This window comes from Lichenostomus cassidix, chromosome 15 (assembly GCF_008360975.1).
Source record: "Lichenostomus cassidix isolate B80296 chromosome 15, HeHo_3.0, whole genome shotgun sequence".
Lineage (NCBI taxonomy): Eukaryota > Metazoa > Chordata > Aves > Passeriformes > Meliphagidae > Lichenostomus > Lichenostomus cassidix.
The window spans coordinates 7,213,699-7,236,704 of record NC_139496.1 but is presented as its reverse complement, the minus strand read 5'-3'; the positions used below and the strand labels follow the sequence as shown (position 1 = coordinate 7,236,704).

The window sequence follows — 23,006 nt, the reverse complement described above, 5'->3', positions numbered from 1 at the left end:
TTCCCGGGGTCCCCTCATCGGACTGCGAGCTTTCCGTGCCGTGTGTGCCTGGCAGGCCGCGGGGTGCGGTCAGAGGGAAGCTGGCCCTGCTGCCACCTCGGCTCGGCACACCCCAGCCCGGCTCCCGGCTGCGAGGCGGCGGGAGCAGCCGCAGGTGAGCCATCACTGCTTTTTGTGAGGGCAAAGGGTCGCTGCTGCTTTCCGAGCCGTCACGAGCAGGGCGGGCACCGAGCCAACGCAGCATCCGACCCCGGGCGGGGGGAATTCCCTGACAGCCCAGAGAGGGCTGGGAGGGCCGCGACCCTTTGGCGCTTATTCCAGAGGAAGGGTTTGGCTGCCTCTGGGGCAGCCCCAGCCCCTCTGCGGAGCCCCCACCCCGCTGCACAGTCCCCTGAGCCCGGGGCTCCCTCAGCGCCCAGGGCCGAGGGACGGGCTCCCACTAGAGCGCCGGGCGCGGCGGTGGCTCCCAGAGCTGTCACAGATGGAGGCGGCAGCCCGCGCCTCGCCTCGGCCGCTGAGGGGCAGAGCGGGAAGACGGCCCGGTCCCCACAGGAGCCGCTCGAGTTCGGCGTCCGCGGGTGGTGAGAAAGGCTCGGGGGACTTTCCCCGGGCGCTTTCGCCGTCGGAAGGCGCGGGCAGCCGCTTCCCGCGGCGAGCGGCGAGGGCGCGGCCGCTGCCGGGCCCGAGCCCCGCGGGCACCGCGTACCTGAGAGCGCTCGGAGCGTACGGCACAGCCCCGACACTGCCGGGGGATGCGCCCGCCGCCACAGCGCCGCCATACTGTACGGCACAGGGCCCCGCGCCCGCCAGGACCCTGCGGGGTGGCCGCGCAGCGCCTGAGCGGAGGGCTGTGGCGCCCGTGGGGCTGTGGCGCGGGAGCCGCGTGAGGGAGCGCGCGGCCGTGAGCCCTCACGGGCTGGAGGAGGCGGCACGGGCTTGGCGCTGGTGAATCGCGCACACCAGCGCTGAATCAAAACACAGAAGCGTTAGGGTTGGAAGGGACCTCTGGAGACCACCCAGTCCAGTCCCCGCACAAAGCACAAAGCAGGGCAGGTGGAATGGTGGTTCGTAATGTTTCCAGAGTGGAAGACTGCACGACCTCCGTAGGCAGCTGTTCCAGTGCTCTGCCACCGCCAACGTGAAGTTCTTTCTCGTGTTGAGGTAAAACCTCGTGTGTTTTAGTTTATGGCCATTGCACCTCATCCTGTCATATGCACTAATGAGTTCAGCCTTCTCTTCAGACTGAACAGGCCCAGCTCCCACAGTCTGTCCTTGTAAGAGATGCTCTAGAGGCCTCATCATCTTCGTGGCCTTTGCTGGACCCTCATCAATAGCTCCTCATCGTTATTGTACTGAGGAGCCCAGAAATGGACGCAGTATTCCAGTTCTGAACTCCTCAGTTAAAATGAGTTAAAATTTGTGTTAAAATCAGACATTTAGAAGGAAAAAAAAACCCAACCAAACCCCAGTTTGCTTGATTGGCTTCTCCCCGGATCCTGCTGTAGAAAGGGTTTGGGGAAGGCCTTTTGGGAACGATGAGAATTGTGGCACACATGTTCAGGCTGTGGTGGGACAGATACCTGCTAGGGACGACCTGCCAGAGCACCTCCAATACCTCAGCCTCCAGCAGCATTCCCTGTCCCTGTGCCTTATGTCAGCTATCGATTAAACAAGGGCAGTGCTGCTGACCTACCCCAGATGGGAGCTGTGAGAGTTATAAAGGCCTATGATGTGTTGTGACAGCCTGAGGTAAAAGGCCTCAAAGCTGGCATTGATCAAAACAAGCCAAGGGAACGAGTTCTTCCTCATTCAGAGGTGCTGGCTGTTGGCTTTTACTGAAGCTCAGTGCTTACCCTGCCTACTGCTGTAGGTTGTGGGTCATACTTGTTAAATACCAGCATAACCAATCCAGAGTTTGGGACAAGAGAGTCAGGTGCTTTTTCTGCAGAAAAATGGTTTTATTCAGTCGTGGTTCAGGCTTTGGAGCACGGCTCACAAGGGGGCAGCGTCCAACCATTTTGTTTCAGAAAGCGTCAGTCCTCTGGTCCACAGCTGAGAAATGCCAGGAAATTAAAATACTCCAAAGAAAGTTTTGTAGGACTGACTTCAGTGCCAGTGTAGTCTCATTATTTTTGTTCACCCCATTAATGTCTGAAAATACATGAAACAGGAATTATTATCACTTTAATAAGTGGATTGATACCTTTTTTACAGCATCACTGCTGTTAAAAATCCCAACGAAAAGACAACCTAAGGCAAACCCTCTGTTACCTCCTGCAGCAGCAATCAATAAATCACTAGAAACACCGTTACTCACTGCAACATCAGTAGAATGACATGACTAGAGCATACTGAGAGGCCTTTGAATTAAAGAAACTTCAAGCATATTCAGATACAATCTTTTATGCTTTTCAGCTACATGCATGCAAAGTTGTTTCAGCTTTGCAGTTTAGCCACTGTTCTGAGTTTAATCAGGCAGTGGTGAGCATATGCTCTTCACAGGGATTTAGTTCAGACACGCAGGATCAAGGGTAGAATTAAGTCTCCCCAAACACAAAACAAGTTTTTATGAGGAGATGTCCCTGCAGCATTACGGTGTTCTGCTAATAAGGAAAGGCCTTAAATGTGGCAAAGCAAAATGAAACAAAATTGAACCAAATGAAAGGAAGGTGGGGGTCCATTCCTTCTGCGGTGCCACAAGTGAAAGGATGAGAGGAAATGGCCTTAAAGCACCAAGGGAAGTTCAGATTAGATATTAGAAAATACAGCTGGTGCTGTGCCACTGTCTGACCGTGTGAAACTGGTGTGTCCCCAGCCCTCTGGCTGTATCCCACAGCTCATAATAAAGCATGGGTGCAGCTCCTCAGGCTTTCCCATCAGCATCGCCAGCTTCAGAAGGAAGTTCAAAGTCTGCACTGGGCCATTCCACTCATTCTTGCTCATTCTGTCAGGCTTGATCCTTGAGAGTGATAGAGACAAATAGCAGCAGTGAGGAGTGGGTTGTGCTCATGGTGACAGTATCAATAAGAACAGCAGCCCCTGGTATTTCCTGCTGTCAGCACTGAGCAGGTGTGTCTGTGATGCACTTCCAAAGTATTTCTCAGGGCATGGAGACAGATTCTGGTTATCAGATGTGGTTTCTGCTGTATCTTTGGCTCAGCTTTCTACTCTTACTTTAATTCTTTTGTGGTTAGCATTATGTTGATTAGATAATTAGTGATACACTTTTTTTTAAACACATATATATAAAATATCTTCATGTCTTTTAAGAAAACAAACATTAAGTCCTTTAGCAGAAAATACATTCCAGTATCAGGAATCATTTGGAAGAAGCCTTGTGTTTCTGCAGTGAAAGCATATACTTCCAAAACTGAGATTAAAAAAACTTTTTCCAAGATGGCTATCAGACTTAACATCATATTTCCACAGAATTTTGACAGTTGTAGTCATATTTAAAGTCATAAATTAACTTATACACTAGACGTGGTTTGGTTTATTTCTGGAAGAGATGTTTATTCAATGTACTTTAAACAGTGTGGTATTAAAAGGGTAAAGGAAACATGCAATTTCAGAAATGTATATAAATTCATTTGACAAAAAAAGGTGCTTTGTAAGTTGTGAATTGGTTTTGTTAGCCAGCAAATTTTGTCCTTTTCAATTTATTGTAAAGATAGCTTGCAATTCTGTATGTTTTGCCCTTTGTATGAAATATATTTTATTACATTTATCAATGGTTTATTTAAATTCTCCCTCATGAAGATGACCAGGACCAATTACTTCTTCTACCAAACCATTCAGAAATTTTGACTTTTGAAGCATATCTTCTTGTCTTTCCTGTTTTTCTGGCATAGTTTCCTTTATGTCTTAGATTCTTAGATCAGCAGCCTGGCCAGGTCAGGGGAAGAAGAGAGGTGTCAGGTAGATACAGTCTTTGGAAGTCATCACTTTGTGTCCTTTTTAGTGGGTGGGGTGGGAAACCGATTCTGTCAGAGGTTGCATTTTGTGGCGTGACCTAATGAATAATTTACAGAAGTGTCAGTGAACTCTACTGGATCACTGGTTGAACTAAGCTGTCTCTGCATGAGGTAGGACCGTTTGGTTTCTTACGATCTCTTGTGATTGATTGCACTCTCTTTTAAAGATTATTCAAGAATTATTTTCAGAAATTTGTCTCAGAGTAGGACTCATTCAGAATTTAATCTATGCCTTTTTATTTCTTCCTTCCTTCCTTAAGATGGATCTTCTGTTCATAGTTTGTCCTGAACAAGTAATTAATTGCAAGTAAGGGAAAAACGCAGCAGAAACATATAAAGCTTCAAGTAATACAATTTCTTGACTTCATTCAAATGCTTCGGCACATATTGCCAAAAACATGTGGGGACAAAAGAGAGAGAAATGTGGTAGACTGAACTGCTTCAAAGATTTTGTGAGGAGTTATAAAATCTTTGAAAGCTGAAAGGTTTTCAACCTGTCCAATAACCTTTTAAGATGCACAGTAAACACAAAATAGTCTAACTAATTGTATTATCTGTTCAAATTTAGAGTATAACTTTGCTGGTCACCTTTCTTCTTTTTCAGCTGTTTTGTATTTTAGATACTGCCAGGCAGTTTCCTGATTCAGACATGAGTGCTGCTTCCTTTCTCAAAATTCCTCTTTTGCGTGTTTCTCAGCAAGAGAGACTAATTTGACTGTGGAAAACAGCAAATTCACATAAAAGAAAATCCCTGCTGCTATTCTGAAAATGCAAGCTCAAAAGAATTTTCTTCCACTCAGTGTTTCACATGATCTGTGGGGTTTATGATAATGTGCTAGCTCTCCTGTCTCCCTTTGTTTAGGCTTTTAAAAACCAGTCTTTGTCCAGGATTATTAGAAGAAGGGAGCGCCATTTGTTGTTATGCCAGGCATGGATTTAGAGGGAAAAGCTCTAGGTCCGTGCTATGCACAGCAAGTGGGAATAGCTCTGCCACGCTGCACCATGTGATTGCAGCTGGGAGCTCTGGCCATAAGCAAGTCTGCTCAAGTTTGTGCAGCCAGATCAGAGCTAAAGTGGCGACTGTCAGGGTGAGTCAGCCTGAACCAGCCAGTTATCCTGAGCTGCTGCAATTCATGTGATGTTGCTCCCAGGCTAATGCATACTGGTTCATCTTCCTGGTACATCTTCCCATAGATGTGCCCTGTGAATCCAGTACCTGATATTCTGAAATATCAAACCCATCTTGTAAGATCTCAGCCCTACATAAAAATTGTATTACACCATTACATTTGTAGCTCTCCACAGTTCTCTAACCTTGATGTATTAATACCAGGGCAGATTTTTACTGTAGACAAGGATAAATCATATGAATAGTATATAAATTTATGCACTGTGGTGTTTGTAGCACTGTTAGTACATTAAAAAAAAGTTGCAAAATATCTGTGCTTATATAGACCTTGCCTTGGGCTAAAAGGTGAATTGAAGAGAGGCACAAGCAATGTGTAACAGGCTACCAAAGAAACTTCTCTTGGAGAAAAAACTACCCCATAGTAACACATTACAAGATTTCAATTTTCTATTAATTTGGAAGCAATTAATGGACATTATCACACAGTTTCGATGGTTTAACCAACTGAACCTTCAGCTTTGTCTAATTGTCTAATTTACAGTTATTTGCCATTCACCATTTTTACTTGTGTAATGAAATATGTAGACGACAGCAAGGGTTACTTGCAGGCACAGCTTTTATCACACAAGTAAACAGCTGTGGGCAGGCAGAAGCAAGTTTGCTCCTCCCATGCTTCAAGCCTGAAGAATATAATTCAGCTCCAAGTTAGAAGACTTTTACAAGTGTTGTCATGGGATGTTGCTCAATCTGGGACGTCTTGGCACTAAAAGATGCTGCTAAGCAGAAACTGGGCTGACACCACCCACAACTAGCTGTAGTTAACAGCCAGGACTTCTCCAAAGAGCAGCTCTGTACTTACACAAGGTCAGTGCTTAGAGTAAGTTTTTACTGTTAAAGTCTTTTCTCCACAGCACAGCAGTTAAAAAAATTCTCTCTTAATTTGAGTTGTGGGTGGCATCAGGGATCGGGCAGACACAACCAGCTTTTGACCAGACAGGAAATTACTGTCAGTGAAGCTGGAGTGCAGTATTGCTTACTTCATTCTTTGTTTTGCTTGATGTCTGGATTATAAGAAAATATTTGTAGAGCTAAAGCTCTGTTATGCATGGAAGGGATAGTTCAAAGTAATTCTGTATTGACCTTGGGGACTGTGCTGTATTGCAGGATCTTAGTTATGTTTTGTTTAGAGCTACTAAAAACACTTCAATCTTCACCTACCTATTTTCCCCCACAATTCTTTATTCAATTAATCTACTTAAAATTATTTTGTTTTCTCTTGTCATGCTCTCAGGTAGTCCCTAATTCTTTCAAGGACCTCCCATATCACATGACAAAGCCTGAAGTTCTCAGAACTTCAGCTTCTGTTTCTACAACTTTTGGCACAAACACATTCTTTAAGTCTTAAAAAAATTTCTAGGCTAGAGCTTCGAACACTTGCTGACTAGGTCTGAGTTTTGCAGTGAGAATACAGGAGAGAAATATTACCACATTGTGTTTGTTTTTTTGTTTTTCTTCTTGTTTTCTTCCATGATGCAATTTAATTGCAGCTGGATTATATTGTTCCCATCTCGAAGAAAACAATATAGACAGAAAAGTGGAGAACAAGGAAGCCTCTTCTTTTATCTGAGAGCTGTTTGCAGCAGAATATTTTCCCAACTAGCAGCTACAGAAATTCAAATGCACTATTTATAATGTATTGATTGCAGCTCCTCCTGTAGTTGCTATTAAGCCATTTGCTATACATACCTCCCCTGCCTCCAGCAGCACTCTATATTTAACCCACATGCCTAGGTCTTGTTCCTACCAATTCTGCTCGGCTGTGGCATGCCACGTCTGAGCTGAAAAAAGAACTAAATCCCTTGGGCCAAATTCATTCCTGAAGTTGCTTGATTGAACACAGTGCATTTACACTGAGCACAGATTTGGCTCATACCTGACTTTGTCAGCATTCACTGTGCTGTAACTAAGTAACAAGAGCACTGTCGTTAGGGGACAGATGAATGGCTTTCTCTACGGTTATTAGAGCACCGAGCACCTTTAAGGAGTGCAGAATCTGTGAAAGGAGGAGTTGGGGAAAAGGACACCGCTCCTTTTAGTCTGTGTAACAGACTGATAAGCTATTCCTGTGATGTGATCGAATGTGACTGAATACTGCAGGCTCTTGGACTCTTATTCTGTAAAATCCACAGGAGAGCAGCACAGGAAAAGATCGGAGGGAACAGCTTCTGCTGTACTAAGAAAGGTACACATTTATATTTTCTTATTTCTCAGGCTTGACAAGGTTTGTTATCTTAGATAATGTCACTATTTTAAACACTGCTGCATATAAAAGAAGTGGTGTTTTCCACATTCTGACTGGCACTCATTGTCAGGAAGCCAGTCCGTGGGCAGCAACAGCTTTCACAGAAAAAGAGTAGGACATATTTGTGTGTACGGCATTTGTACTGTATTGTAAATCTTGACAGCTGAAAGAAGTGAGATGAGATAACCCTGACTAAATTGAAAATGTAATTTATGGCTATAAGTATGCTGGAATTTTGTATTCATTTGTATTCAAGAAAAAGCTGAATGCAAGTCAAGCTTCAGTTCAGTCACATTTGACTGAATGGCTGCTTTTATAGATGTTTTGCTGCAGATGTATTTTATGGAGGTTTTTATTCTCAAGAGGGAGTTCTGCTACTGCAAAATGTCTCTGAAGAAGAGACAAAAAGCTAGTACTTTTGCTTGCTAGCCTTGTTGGTGCTTATAGAGTATCCTTCTGATGCCCATAATGGATATTTTTTACCTTCTGTCCTTTAAAAACAAACTCATGTTTACCAGTACTGTCAACCACGTCATACTGATGAACTCTGTAAACAACCTTAAACAACCTTTACTTTGTCTCTGCACTTAATTTTACTTTTTTCTGCTTACTCAGTTATGGACTTCTCTAACTAAGCCCTCAGGTTCAGAACCACATGTGTTTGCACAGCTTTGCAGTATTGAAATGCAAAAGAAAAACTTCCTGATTTACAGCTTCAATTTGCATTAATTTTTAGCTGCAAATTAATGATTTACAGCTTTAGTTTGCACCAATCTAATGAGAAAAGAGTTTGACCGCATTAACACTGCGATCAACTTACTTGCCACTCAAGTTTAGCAATATTTCTTAGCAGCCTGATACCCGGTTTATTTCTGCCAGTCTCATACTGTTGTCTTTCAGCATTCCTTCAGGATCACTGGAATTAGAAGTGACTGGGAATTTTTTGAAAAAACATAATTTTGGCAGCAGTCCTTGAAAACAGACCTTAATGTGTGAGGCCAACCTAAAGTTCTCTCAGAAAGCAATTTCTAGCCAAAGAGACCCTCTGTGCCCACTTCAGGCACCTTTCTGAGGAAGGAATTCAATCAGGATTTGAAACCAATCTGTAGCCTGTTCTGTTTCAGGCTGCCTCTTCCCACGCAGTGTTTGGTTACCTGCTGTGCTCTGGTGGGTCCCACCTTGCCTGGCGTGTTAAAGTTGTTCATCTCCATAGAAATATGTCATAATTTCAGCAGAGATTTCCTTTCTAGTCTTTCAGATCCCTCAGTGGCTGTCTTCACTGCTTCAGTCATGCACTCCCCCCAGCCTGAAGAGCAGCTTGTGGACAGCAGAAAGCTGTGCTGGGAGAGAGACAGATTTACAGTAGATTAGCTGGTAGCCTTGGAAGCAGGGCAGGAGCATGCAGTGGGGATTTGGGACACTAAGGATTCAGCCCTTGACACTAAAGATATGACACTGTGATATAAAGAAGAGACTGTGAAATAGGTCTGTCCTGAGGACAATTAGTCATTTTGGTCTTTCCTCTTCCAGCCCTTTCTCCTTACCTCCATTTGGGGCAAAATCATTCAATAAGAGCTTGATTTTGCCCCCTGGGGAACATGAAACTCTCAGCTTAGAAAACTTTTCACACACCAGCTCCTAGTGTGCTGCCAGGGCAGAGCACTTTCTACTTTTGTCAGTCACTGCCTCCCTGGTGGGGTTTGTACAATTCTGAGCCACCCTACGCACTGGTCTGAAACAGTGGTACAAATAGTACAAATACATCTGGAGTGCTCCAGTAGGAATAAGGACTATCAGAAACAAACACTCCCCAGGGGTACCTGAAAGGGTCTTATTCCTGAAAAACTGTCTTTGTTCAAGGCCCAGTAAAGTGCATTTTTTATCCCTGAAGAATTCTCTCACCCTAAACTCTGGCTTTAATTGTGCAGTGTGTTCAGTAGGTCAGTCTGCATTAGATTGCTAGAAGTTCTTGTAGACCTGCTTGTTGAATGGAGATGAGGCCTCTCTGTCTGGCCAGTTCATTCTAAACACTGCACATCTTTATGGGGCACATAACCATTATATAAACCTTTTGCTTTGGGTAATAGCGTCAAATACCATCTAGAGAATGGCTACTGTGAAGGGAGTTTTAAGTGGGTAGCAATTATCCTAATTGAAATCTATGTGGGGAGAATGGATTTAAATACCCTTATGAAGCTTATTTGATGGGGCTCCCTAGTAGGCAATAGGCACTTTTCTGTTCTTTTCCTTTCATTCAGTAAGAAGAAACTTGTATTTGTTTCCTTTCAACCTGAGAAGAGGGAAGAAGACAAGACAAAAAGCCATGGAGGCAGAAAATAATCATCAGAAGACAGAATTTTTTGTAGTCATGGTTGTGAAGCTAAATTATAGTAATTTGAAAAAAAAAACCTGAGAGGAAAATCTAGATTTCAGGCAAGAAATAGTGAAAAATTATAAAAAGTCTGTTAAGATTGTTTTCATGATGTCAGTGGAAAATCTGAATGTCAAACTCCCAGACTAAGTTTCCATTGAAATACAAGCTATTCACATTTGGCAATATGCTGATTATTCTTCACAGAACAGTTGCACTCACTTGAAAATACATAAACAGTAATGAAAGAATAGAAGGTAAAAAGATATTTTTTGACCTTTAAAACTACTAAATTATGAAGCTGTTGAATTGTGTTGCCTACAGCAACAGGACACAATATGTTTGGCAGAAGTTAGTTTAGACTTTCTGACCAAAATACTCTGCCTTTCTTGCTCTGGGAAAACATCAAGAAAAACAAAATGCCACAAAAGAGAGATTGCTTCATTCAAGACAGCATCGGACTAAGAGTCAGGAACTCCAATCCCAGCACAGCACAGATCTCCTCTGGCCAAGCACAGGAAATTGTTAAAATATGTGTAGAAATGTGCTGACTCTTCTGCATTGTTTCCACAATGCTTCATAAATACCTAAAATATCCTTACTGGAGTGCAGATCCTCTGCATACTTTAGTGCATCAGTATCTAAAGGCATAATTTCAGCAGGAGCTGAAAGGGGTTGAATGATATAAACTTATCAAGCGCTACCCATTCACTAGGTTATGTGAGTTAATAAAGTCAAAATTAGATTCTAAACCCTTTAGCACCAGAATGCTAAAGTACTGTCTGGATGCGTGGAGACTCCTAATCAACTCTTAAACAACCAACCAGTAGTTGGCAGTTAGATTAAATGCTTGAAAAATTATAGCAAGGCTGGATGAACCATCATCTTTCCTTGAAGGCCTGAATTGTCAGCAGGCTGAAAGCACTTAAGAAAAGCATTTGAAGCACTGCTTGTCTCCACATTTTCCCAGTTGTTCATAAACTCAAGAATAATAATGTCACGTAGGCATTTGTTGTCTTGGTATCCCAAAATTGTGTTCTTTGGTTAATGCAGACAAAAGCCCTTTGCATTTCCTCAGGTAATATTCCTATGTTCATAGCAGGGACTTTTCTGAAAAAGATTAATTCAGCTTTACAATGCCTTGAAAGTTTACAGACATAGCAGTAACTTTAACTGAACTCTTGTGGCAGCACAGGTAAAGGTAAGACAGCTCATCCAAGGCCAGATCAGGAAAACATTGCCAAAATGAGACTCAAAGTTAAGTCCCCTGGTTCAGGATCACAAAGTTTACTCTCATTCCAGCCCTGGAGAATAGCAATCTAATGTATGTGCTATCTTTGTAGAAAAGGGTTTTTTTTGGTGATAACGTTTAGGACTTAATTTTCAGTACAAAGCAGTAAAATACCAGTTTATGCAAGCTGAAAGTGTAATGAGAGGCTCTGTAATGAGGCTTAGAAGGATTCACCTTAATTAGAAAAATGTTCTATCCAGCAGTTTTCTACCTCACAAGTAGTTCAGTATCTGTCATCTCTTATTTTTGCATCTGTAGGAAATGGCATCTTGTTAATTACTAATAATGTGGTGAACTAAGCTTCAGAATAGTTAAATAGTCAAATTTGATACTTCTTTAATCCACTGAGTGTGAATCTCACTAAGGTGTATGTTCTTGTTAAAACTCAGAGCACTTAAATGTGCTGACTTGCACATGCTTATTTTTCTTCCCAGTAAACATCAGTTTTTAGCAGAGGGAGGTTGGTCTGGAATCAGAGGTAAACAGTTGCAGTCACGATTTTACATCATATTTGCATACAGCTTCCTCTAATGGTGTTATAAAAACTTTGTACAGTTTTTATGAAACACTGAAAAAGATCTCAGTTCAATCTGGTTACTCAGACTTACCTTAAAAATTGATGTTACCAATTGTTCTAATCCTTATTTTTTCACTTCAGGGAATTCTAAGAGCAATTATTTTCTGCAGAGGTTGGAAATACATACCAGGACTGATAAATAGCATTGCTGAAAGATTCTTATTGTATGTAACCTTTGGTGGAATCACTTGCATGAGAATAAAGATCAGGATGTATTTTAGGCTCCATCACATGGGCATCTTTATGCTTTTAGAAAAACTGAAGATCATATAATATTAAGGGAATACTGAATCCCCTGTCTTAACAACTGATGGCAGAATAGCAGATCCCTAAGTCTGAGCCAGTCTCTTGAGGTTTCTTTTACAGCCATTGGAATGACTTAGGTGTTTTATCTCCACAGGCAGGTAAGCTGGGGCAGCAGATTCCCACATTTTGTGACTGCTTCTCTCTTTGAAAGTGTCTTTTTAAATCTCTGTAAGCTGAAACAGAGGTACTTCCATTCAAATGCTGATTGTTTGATTATGGTTTGCATCAGGGGAAAACTGCTGAACTGCATTATCAAGTTATGATTTGGTCTTATGAAACCTGCCAAAATGAGTAAGATTAGATGCATAAGAAAATAACTCAGTGCTTTAGAAAGGCTCATCAGTAGTTTGACAGGTTTGGGCATGAAATTTTAATATGTTTCCTTTTAAACTCTGTCTCCTCAAAAACAGATGTACTGATACGTGTTATTCATTCCTTCCCATAATGTTGTCCCTCCAGTTTTTTTATTCCCCTGCTGAATTTTTCATTTGCCTACTGTTTTCCACTTCAAATTCTAGCTCTCAAAGAGAAGGCTCACTTTATTACAGTGTTTCTAAAGCATGGAAGAGGTTGCAGTGCTAACTTGTGTATTTGGAACCTCAGTACAAGCATTAAATAATAAGAGTGGCTGCCTTGTAATAAGTGGTTATGGGAAACTTGACTGTGTGCAAGTTCAGTTTTATTGCATACTTAATGAATCTCATGAATCCACATTAAAGCTAAAATTACTGTTGCATTTTCCAAAACTGTCATAACATGACTGTCTCCTAGGTAGTGGTAGTTTTAAATTGGTTGAATTACACACTTAATTTTCATATCAAATATTTTCCAGCTAAGAATATGAAAGCAATTACCTATTTTGGTACAGATCTTTTTTCCCCTCTGGGTGCATGACCATCACCAATGCCTCTTGCTCTTGGCAGACTGCCTTTACAGTCTACTGCTGTCACAAATTTATTTTCACACCTAAGAAGACAGAAATTAAGAGGAACAAACTTTGAAAAAAACTGTGTTTAAAAAAAAAAAAAAGAAAATAAAACCAATGTGTTCATTTCTCTCTTTTTAGAAGGTACCTTCTCTGGAAAGTGGTTTTCAGGATAATTGCCTCCTGAAGGAGTTTTTCTCCCTCAACAACCCATATTGCCAGTTTAGGAAGGCACTGGGGTGTTACACAGAAATAATAATAACAGTAACAATAATAATAATAATAATAATAATAATAATAATAATAATAATAATAAATAAAACCCCCAGTAGTTAAAAAACAGCCCTTGATATCTCAAAAATAAATTAATTTTTCTAGGAATGGAAAAATCAGCATGTACTCCGTAGGTTGTTTCTACCTGTGAGCAACCTCTGTGGAGGCAGGTGGGCTCTGCTTTTACGTGTGGTACCTCATGTGTGGTGCTATTCATGTGGGATTCAAGTTCAAAGATCTGAGGCACTGTAAAAAGTGAATCCCTCTGTGTACTTGATTCAGACAGTCAGTCTGAAAAAGAAGTCTCAGCATTCCTGCAGGACAGGGAGTGGGGCTGAGTTAGCCTACAGAGGCTGTCTCTCCTTGTTTTGAGAAATCTCATGAAATGGGAGAAGGAAGGCTGTTCCCCCAAAGTACACCACCGAGTTCATCCTGCTGCTCTCACCCATTTATGCTGTCCTGCAGATCTTAGAAGAGCAGCCCCAAACATGCTGGCAGGATCTCAGTGCTGAAGCAACAGCCTGTGGCAAGGTCTACTCAGAGAATGCCAAAGTATCCACTGTAACTAGAGGATTATGTCTGGCAGTAGTCTGAAGTAATTCTGAACGCCAGCAGTCTTCAGCTCTAGAGAGACCTGACTATGGCTGGACTGCCACCAAGTGAGTCACAGGTATGCAGGGTCACAGTTTCCCGTGTCCAGAGGCAGGAAGATTAGAGACCTGCTGGCCTCAGGAAGTGCTTTCTGGGCTCCATCCATCCGTTGCAGTTCACAATAATTATCTCTTACCTGTGTCAGTATCCAAATCCATCAACAATGACCGTACAATCAACTAAGCCATGAACATCAGGTAAAGAAAAGCAAGTGAAGCTAGACAGATATTTTATGTTAATGATATTTTCACAGCCCTATCAAAGTTGTCAGTGGACAGATAATGTCAAACATTTTCATGTAGGAAAACTAAAAAGAGCTGAAGTCCCATTTGAAAGGTGCAGGACAATTGGGCCTGGTCAGTAGAATTACTATTGCACACAGGGAAAAGAAGAAAAATTGACATCCAGGCCTTCATTATCCTGTTGAAGTAATGAAGCAGGTTCGTATTACCTAGGAAAAAATATTCAGAAGGTCCAAGAAGCAAGGTTTTCATGTGCTAATGACTAGCAGGGTCTGAAGTGAAATGTCTCAGGTCAGACTTTGCAAGGAAAGCATTAAAGGTAACTATTAGCATTGGTGACTGCTTAAAAGCAAAAGAAATAGACTTTTGACAGCTCCAAATAAATCATAGTTGGTCTGCCACTAAGATAAGAGGATGGGTGAACAAAATCACTTGTACTGTATCTTGAGCATATCTCCATGGAAACTCAGTCATCTTCTGAAGTCAAAATGTGTTCTGCATGGTGATTCAAAATTTAAATAGTGGGATAGATTTTCCCCATGTGTATATGGCAAGTCCCACTACAGAATGGAGGTCAGACCATCCATAAAAATTAGGATTTTTCTGGGACAATTTTTGGGGAAAGAGAAAAGAGAAGCAAGAACAAGTAGGAGGAGATTTGGGGGAATGTTTCCTAGAATGAAATAATACTTTGTCACTGGTCATGGGGAACTTAGGCAAATTTTTTTATGACGTTGTAGCTCCTATTGGAGCTACAACAGATTTGATGCTGGAAGCTCCTTGTGCAGTGACATGCTTGGAGCCAGGACTGAGCAGCTGTGTGGGGGAAGGGACCAGGGCATTAAATAAAGCTACTTGTTGACTGCCTGTAAAATTGGCTTGTAAAGGAAGTGCCACAGAGCACCATCCATTACCAAGTGACAGAGAGCCTTTTACAGCTACTCTAGACACAATCATAATTAAACTCTGTGTGTTCCTGTTCAGTATGGCTGGTTGTGGGTTATTCAGCTCAATATTTACAAAAAGGACAGCCCTTTGCCGTGCCACCTTAACCTTGGGCTGTTTTTCTCTTTCCTTCCAGATGCTGGAGAGCTCTTCAGTCCCTCTGTTCATTGTCTTCATCCTGCTTTTCATTTTGCTGCTCATTGTGTTGCTCATCAGGATAAACGGCACTGCTGCCCTTATCTGGAATGAAAGAATCCGGGAGAAAGTAACCAATTTCATCATGAATCAGAGCAAAGAACAGAGGATTTTAAATTTTGTGCTGCAGAATGCAGTCCGAGGAGACCCCTGTAGTGTGGTGGACACTATAGATAAATACTGCTCCCAGAAAGAGTGGGCCATGAATGTGGGCAATGAGAAAGGTAATTGCAGCAGGGATCAGCATCTGAAAGATCCTTCAAGACTAGCACAGTACAGGACATCTAATTGTATTCACATTCCAACTTCCATCTGCTGCTGCTGCAAAAAACCCAACCCACACAGCCTTGTGGTCAGCAGAGTAGAGCTGTAAACAGTGGTGCCTGCTGGTGCAAATGCTCTTGAGGAGGGGCATCCAATGACTCATTCAGAAAGTCACAGGACCAGATCTGGGTTGCTGTGTTTCATACAATGCAAGTGTGTAAGCAAAGAGTGACAGTTTATGGGAAAAATATAGGGTTGCATTATACATAATTTTCTACACTGTGTGCCTTTAAGGTGCAGCTCATTATGTTAAGTACTTTCAGATTCTTAACAAGATAGTAAATTGAAAAAAACCCAAAATTTTGTTAAACTATATGAATTTTGTGGATGCAAGCATAAATGAGAAGTTTCTATTGAAGGGAGAAATCCTACCCATGTCATACAGTATCAGACATTGTTGCTATTTAGCAAGTAAATAATCTTGTTCTTGCCTCCTAAAGGAAAATATGGGAACAAAACCTTTTTTTCATAGAAGCAGGAAAGCAGCAATCTTTTCAAAAAAACTATAATGGCAAAATGTTAATATGTTCCCTTAAGAATTAGAAACAAAAGTACCTCTTGCTGGGAAATTTCTGGGGAAATTTGCTTAGTCTAGGATTAACATAGCTAATGAAATACAACTGTAAGGATTGTAATAAAAATGCTCCTCTGACAAGGGTACAGTTTTTCAAAGTAGCTCCTCAGCATACCTGGCTTGGGGTGCTTAGGGCAGCAGAAGAGGAGGTCATGGCTGAGTAGGAATTCTTAAAGTTCTAAACTTTGAACAATCATGATTAAATTCTTAACAATTTCACTCTAGTTATGCTCTGATGGCCTTTCCTCATATAAGAGCCATTAGAGTCCCTTAGATTTCAAGAGTAACTACATGGCCTCAAGGTGCCTCATCGTCATCATATTCATAAACAAGTAACATCCAGAAAAATATGACTTCACAAAATGTGTATGTACATTGAAAAATTCCATGGCTTAGTATAAAATCCTTTCCACTGCTTCTTCAGTTTAGTTATCTAGTTTCTAGCCATACAAGTAAGAAGAAATAGTTTTCTCACAAATAAATTTTCTTCAAAGGACTCTTCTGAATATGGTACACTGTCACTTCTTTTTGGGGACATTTTCTGTTAACAATTGACTAATGTTTTCCATCCCACAAATTCATGTAGTGAAACCAAACATTTTGCAACTTTGTAAGTAGACTTTTCTTTTTTCCTTTAAAAATTAGTGTTTAGGATAAATTTTGTATCAGACTACAGCGTGTAACATTTGCAACAAATATGAGCACTCAAAATCCAGGAGTTACATGTCTCCCAAATATGTAACTGCAATAAGCTCTTGGAAAAAATTACTGCATTTCCCCCTTCTAACACTATAAATTCATTAATTTGGGGTATTGCATAAGTTATATTCAGGGAATATAAGTTAATTCAGGGAATTTCTTACTCAGAAATGTGCATATTGTGAAACTAAGACTTCTTTTAGTTGAAAGTTTGCATTTTGAAACTTAAAATATCCATTATTAACTTGATCACAAATAAGTCAGTTTGCAAAGGATACAGTATATAATTTGACATCAACTCTTAATTTTTGAATGTCCTGAGCAACTGAGTACATGGATTTTTTTAAAGTTTCTTGTCACTAACTTGCTCTTCTGTATATGAATTTGATTTTGTCAAAAGGTAACCTTTTCCCATTTTAATCAGGTCTAATTCTAGACAAGACAGTGGAAGAGGCCAATCCATCAGTTGCCCTGGAGCTGGGAACATACTGTGGCTACTCAGCAGTGAGGATTTCTCGGCTACTGAAGGCAGGAGCTCGTCTGCTCACTGTGGAGTTCAACCCAGAATTTGCTGCTATAGCTAAACAAATGATTGAGTTTGCTGGAGTACAAGATAAGGTAAATACCCTTTAATTTGTAACTACTACAGCAAAACTGGTTAGGTTTTGTATTTTTTTTCACTGTACCCATGGACTTTCTAAGTTTAGCCAGCTCCATGCTTTGTTACAGTCCCTAACCTCTCACAGCAGGACTTCACTACGTTACCTCCCAAAAGTCAGAACACTAGGTCTCTCAATATAAACTAGAAGGTTCAAATTGTTGTCAAGACTGACTAAAAAAAACCAGCCATAGTCCAATTTGTTACCAAAGCTCACAAGAATCAGTTGTATTATGTGCAATGGACTTCAGATGAGAAGTATTTACCAAGATTTACCAAAATCTAGCTGGTAATAGCACATATACCTAAGTTTTGTGTAGTCAGAGGTGTCTTGACTCTTTGTAGCTGGTTGAGAAGCAGGTGTTTCCAGTCTACATCCCCCCTCCCCCGGTTGGAGGACTCATGCCTGAAAAGTGCCTGTCTATTCAGCAGACAACTCACTTCAGTGGAGCTGGAAACACTGGACGAAATAAGTCCCACCAAGGGACTTTCTAATGTGTTTCTTAACTTCTTGAAGAGAACCTGAAGTACTAGTGACATCTAAAATTGCATTTTCCCCATGTGATTTAATCTCCTCATCAGCCATGAGTCATAAACCAGACATTCCCTTACCACTTTCTTCCTCCTCTCGCAGTATATGGTGCTTGCCTAACAAAGATCCACGTGCAGCAGCTGCTTTCAGTTTAACAGTAGTTACTCCAATAAACCTTGTGAGGAAGATGTAGCAGCCTCTGTTCTGCCTCTTCCCTCTCCTGGCCATACCAATTTTACGTACTGCAGCTTCCATCTTTATTCTAACCTAACCTGTTCTCTGAAACAGGTTCCCTTGGACTCTTTACAATTCATCACACGGATTTGTATTTCAGGTAAAACTCCTAGAAGGCCCTTCAGATGAAATCATCCCCCAGCTGAAAAAAAAATATGAAGTGGATACTCTGGATTTTGTCTTCCTCGACCACTGGAAAGACAGATACACACCAGACACCATCCTACTTCAGGTCAGTTTGTACAATTCCAGTCTTAAAGCAGTAAATACCTTGATGTCTGTGAGGCCTCTATGAGGGACCTCATCTACTGTAAAATGAAGACTGGAAGCCAAAATAGCAGCCTTACAAGAAAAGAGAATTTGAAGGAAAGGACCCCAAACTTTTGTTAAGGACAACTGCCAACACTACATAGCTCAGGATTCAGTGAGTACTGTTGAACCATTCTATTTCCTGAACATACAGGTGTGTAGTAGAAATCCTACCTGAAGGAGTGCATGGCCTGAGTCTTACACTCCCTAGGAGTGCCTGCATGGTCACCAACCACACTTGACCCAAAACCCATCCTGATCCTGGTAGCAGGTGAGACTTAAGACCTGAATATACCAGTTCAACCCCTCTTGTTTCCTCAGGACTCCTTTTTTTGACTGGGGCTGTGGTGCCAGCAGAGCCTCTTTATGAAATATTATTTTGGTAGCACAGCTGAGTATCACTTTTGTGTGAGTCTTTACACTCCACCTAATTAATTGGCTGCAAAGCAATGTTAAGAAGAATGCAGACAGCCCCAGCCAGGCACTTCCAAAGAAATGTTGTCCAACTCTATGCCCAGCCCCAAATATGGAAAAATTGGACTTATTTCTTCCCAATCTGCCTTAACCATTACTGTAGTTTTACAAAACAAGTTGGCTGTAACAGCAGTAGGCAGTGATAGGCAACTACCAGAGAATTTCTGGATAGGAAGGTATTTTCAGGTGTTAAATAACTGAGCTTGACATCTGTACCTATCAACACAGCACATACAGGTACTCTCCTAGTTGATAAAATTTTCTACAACTGCCTGTTTGTATGGAAGTGCCATTTTTCAATTATTTTCTTCACAAATAAATCCACTTCTTTTGAGCCTGCCTCTTAAATTGAGAACCTGCCAAATACTTCCTGACTGGTAGTCAGGGACTTGAGGACTACAACACTATTTTCTGATCCAGGCCCCCCGGTTTTTTAGTTTTAAGCCCTGTCCTTCAGAAAGCTGTTTGAAAAGGAAATGTTTGGGATTATGAACAGCTAGTATTGAATTTACACAGCAGTAGCTGAAGAAAATGTTCCCTCCCTACAGTTATTTTGTACTCAGAGAATGCTTTCTTTTAAACTGCCTGTGTAAGGATGACTGAGCTCTTTCCACTGGGAAGAACCAGTGTATCCTTATCAGAACTTAGCCTTCACAACACAGCCAAAACAAACAGACAGTTAGTTCCATGGTGTAGTGGTCAGTCTGATGCAACTGTGATACAAAGTTGCAAAAAACTCCCATGAAGTTAAGAGGAGAAAGACAAAGAAGAAATCCTCAGATTTTCTCAGATGTTACAAACGTTCTAACATGTACTTTCGGTAGGTATTGCAATGTGAACAGTGAATAGGAAGTATGAATATATTCAGATGAAATGTATTTGTATTGGAAGTGGTCCAGACAAAAGAGCCAGACACAAAGAGCATCTGAAATCCTGATGACCAGTGGAAAATCCAGTATGTTGTCTCTTGCAGGCTTCTGTAAGCTGTGCAATAGAAACAGACTGGAGGGTATTTCACATGTCTCTAAAATGACTGTGTTCACTGGTGTTCAGTCCCCAGAGGCAAGAGCAGTAAGTTCAATGGCTTCTGCAGCAGTCTCATCAACAGAACTGCTCTCAGAGACTGGGAGTGACAAAAAACACTCCATGTTTTGGCTACAGCTACTGCCTGTAACCACAGGATAACGACCAGCCTCATTTAGATACAGACTGTGTTTTAGTACAGCTGGTAAGCCCAGATAAGCAACTTCTCCTAGACAAAAAATACCAGTAAAAATTAGGTTTGTAGGTTTACTGAGGACAGACATTGCGCTTGAAGTGACTACTGCAAGATAATTATGTTGTGTGGAAAATTGTCAGTGATCTTCATTGTGCACAAACCTTGCTTCATGCCCAGATCCCAAACAAAATAGCAGGAAGTTGTTTAAGATGAAAGGAAAACAAGCGCAGAAAATCTCTTTCATTCTTTTAGTGGTTTTGGAGTCTGACTGAGACTGGCCAAAGCAGTACATGCTAAACTCTCAGGTGACCTAAAGAGTTACTACAACAGTTTAATGCCATATTAAGAAAGCTTTTAAACATGAGGCAGGACAGCCAAAACAAAGGCACCTTACTGATCACAAAGACATAGCTGGAAGCAAGCTGAGGAGCAACCACATACTTCTGCTTGATTTGCTATTTCAGAATCAGCATCTCTAATGTTCTACTAATTAACAGGAAAAGTCAGCAAATGACCACAAAGGATCTGAGAGTTACTCAGCTTCTCCCGTATCTCTTCGTCCTTCCAGACCTGTACCACAATGGCACAGGCATTTTTTTGCATGCAGGCACACGAGTATGACCTGGTTAACATGAAAGTACATTACATTCAAGCCAATGTCTGCTTAACAGCCACTATGAAGCAATTTCTCTTCTTTCTAGGAATGCAACTTGCTGAGGAAGGGCACAGTTCTTCTGGCTGACAATGTAATTTTCCCAGGAGCTCCAGATTTCCTCGACTATGTCCGCAAGAGCCCCCATTTCCAATGCACTAACTACCCATCTCATCTGGAATATATGCAAGTGGAAGATGCTATGGAGAAGGCTGTGTTTTTGGGATAAAGAGAGCCATTAATACTCAACTTTTGTTTCAAATTATGTAAATTCAACTGCACAGGTTAACTTGTCCATGCTTTAAAGTTTTTTTTAATTATTTTTGTATTTTGGAGCCTGTAATTAAACAAGCATTAGTAGAGATCTTTTTAGGTGAGGCGGAAACCAAGATCAGGACTAAGTAGGGTCTGTGCCATTGTTCCACGTAATTCAGCAAACCCAAGGTGATGCAGATTGCCTTGCCTTGACCAACACATATCAAACAACTGTCTTATTTTGAGCTCAAGCCTGAACAACCACAATTTAGGTTTAGGGTGAAGTGGAGAAATACACTGCAACTTCTGAAGACTTGTGTCCCCAAGCTAAACTCATTAATCATTAGCAAGAGTGGAAAAAACCATTCATGTTGCAAGAAAAGAGCATTTCATGTGCCCTATTTTTGCTAAATTATTAGCATGCCTCTTGATGCAGTGAAGGCTCCTATTGTGACATCAGATACTTCTTTGCACATTTACTGCAAAAGTTAATCATCTCTATGTGTGAGAAAAGAGCACACACTGAAAGAAGACAGACCCATGCAGTGATGAGAAAAACAAAAGAGAATTTTGAAAACACAAACAAATAAAATTATTAATCTGCCCATGCAGAGGCAGGGAAAACTGAAGTAGTAAACAGATTAAAATAAACACAGTAACCGGTAACAAAAGGAGCAGACTCTTTCCAAAAAAATACAAAACTACGTAATATTTGACCTAGAGAAAATGCTGTTTATCCCCTCATTACACTGTATATACATAATACATGCTTTTTAGGGGCAGGGTGAGCTGCTTACTCTGAAGTGTATGATTAAGATGCTGTATGAAAATAAAGACTGGAGAAAATGGATTTTAACAGGTGGGTCCTGAATGCCCTGGTTAACCTCAGTGCTTTTACACTATGTGAATAGTGTAGGCTGTCATTGAGAAGATTCAAAGCCAAATACAAAGTCTCTAACTCACCTGAACAATGCAAAAATCCAGTGGCATTTCCTAGCATGTCCTGCTGTGATTATACAAGGCAGCAACAGTTATATTTATAAATAAAAAACAAAAATCAATAGAGCAGGGGCATGACTTTCATTGTTTCCAGTGAATTCTGTACTGCACTTGAGGCTTCCAGACTTGAAACAGCCACAGAAAGATCCAACAGTTGAAAATCAGAGTGAAAATCAAGGATAACCATTCTTGTTTTTCCCAGTATGAGTTCTTTCTAGCCTGTTATGAGTTTCTTCCTTTTATAGTCCACCTTACTGCAATGGTCTCTCCCCTGGTCCATGTGCTGCAGAAAATGTACCTCCAAGACACCAGTAAGGAGCAGAGGATCACCATGCAGAGAAAGAGAAATAGAACAAGCTAAGGGAACAGCATCAGTTTAGAAAAGGACCAAACAAACCATGGTGACCAAACCAGCTTGTAATGTGTGTGTTTCACAGGGATAGGAGAAGGCAACACTGTCAGAGTTTCTCTTAACAAGTTAGACTCTGTCATATTGAGAAAGACACAAGATTTCCTGTACTGGATTAGATTACGCAGAAGCAGCCCCTGGTGACTGTTGTGCTCTCCTGTGTAGAGCAGACAGAGTTCTAACACTTGCATCTCGCACTGTAAGTCAGTGATTAGTTCTGTAACATTGCTCAGCAGTCCTCTTGGTATTCAGCTCAACTCAAAGTTGCTGGGCCAAAGTCCTTCAGGAGGTTACAAGCAATTTTTGCAAAATCTGCAATACAAAATAATCTTCAAGCCCATTTACTGGCATACACAAATTTCTAGAGCACACTGGAAAATTTGGATACATACAGTTGACCAGAAAATTTGTTTGTATATCTGAAGTCTCGACTCCAAAGAAGCCTCTCGTGTTTAGCCCTAAAAACCCTTTGCATCCAAGAGACACC

At 41.2% G+C, this 23,006-nt stretch overlaps 2 protein-coding genes across 8 annotated transcripts in view; one reads left to right on the top strand and one right to left on the bottom strand.

Annotated features, from left to right (window-relative positions):
- TXNRD2 (thioredoxin reductase 2) overlaps window positions 1-827 on the bottom strand; it is a 30,982-nt gene extending 30,155 nt beyond the window's left edge. For both annotated transcript variants that reach the window (XM_085075812.1, XM_085075811.1), the window contains exon 1: window positions 707-827. In XM_085075812.1, the coding sequence (XP_084931938.1) occupies window positions 707-779 (73 nt within the window). In that variant the 5' untranslated portion in view covers window positions 780-827. The remainder of the gene's footprint in view (window positions 1-706) is intronic.
- Window positions 43-22,188, top strand: COMT (catechol-O-methyltransferase). 6 transcript variants are annotated; one of them, XM_085075815.1, is made up of 6 exons: window positions 5,806-5,967; window positions 7,293-7,345; window positions 15,123-15,405; window positions 17,203-17,396; window positions 18,303-18,434; window positions 20,906-22,188. In XM_085075815.1, the coding sequence occupies exons 3-6, from the start codon at window positions 15,123-15,125 to the stop codon at window positions 21,083-21,085; spliced, it is 789 nt and encodes a 262-aa protein (XP_084931941.1). In that variant the 5' UTR covers window positions 5,806-5,967; window positions 7,293-7,345; the 3' UTR covers window positions 21,086-22,188. The 6 variants fall into 6 exon arrangements, with proteins under 6 accessions (XP_084931944.1, XP_084931943.1, XP_084931942.1 ...); XM_085075818.1 differs by lacking the exons at window positions 5,806-5,967; window positions 7,293-7,345 and adding an exon at window positions 43-154; XM_085075817.1 differs by lacking the exons at window positions 5,806-5,967; window positions 7,293-7,345 and adding an exon at window positions 895-1,161.
- Window positions 22,189-23,006: the final 818 nt, after the last annotated feature.

Bases quoted from the DNA above. Each gene is read 5' to 3' on its own strand.
- COMT (XM_085075818.1), top strand. From the start codon at position 15,123: ATGCTGGAGAGCTCTTCAGTCCCTCTGTTCATTGTCTTCATCCTGCTT. The intron at 15,406-17,202 runs GTAATTGCAGCA...CATTTTAATCAG, and splicing joins GAATGTGGGCAATGAGAAAG to GTCTAATTCTAGACAAGACA. The intron at 18,435-20,905 runs GTCAGTTTGTAC...TCTTCTTTCTAG, and splicing joins CAGACACCATCCTACTTCAG to GAATGCAACTTGCTGAGGAA.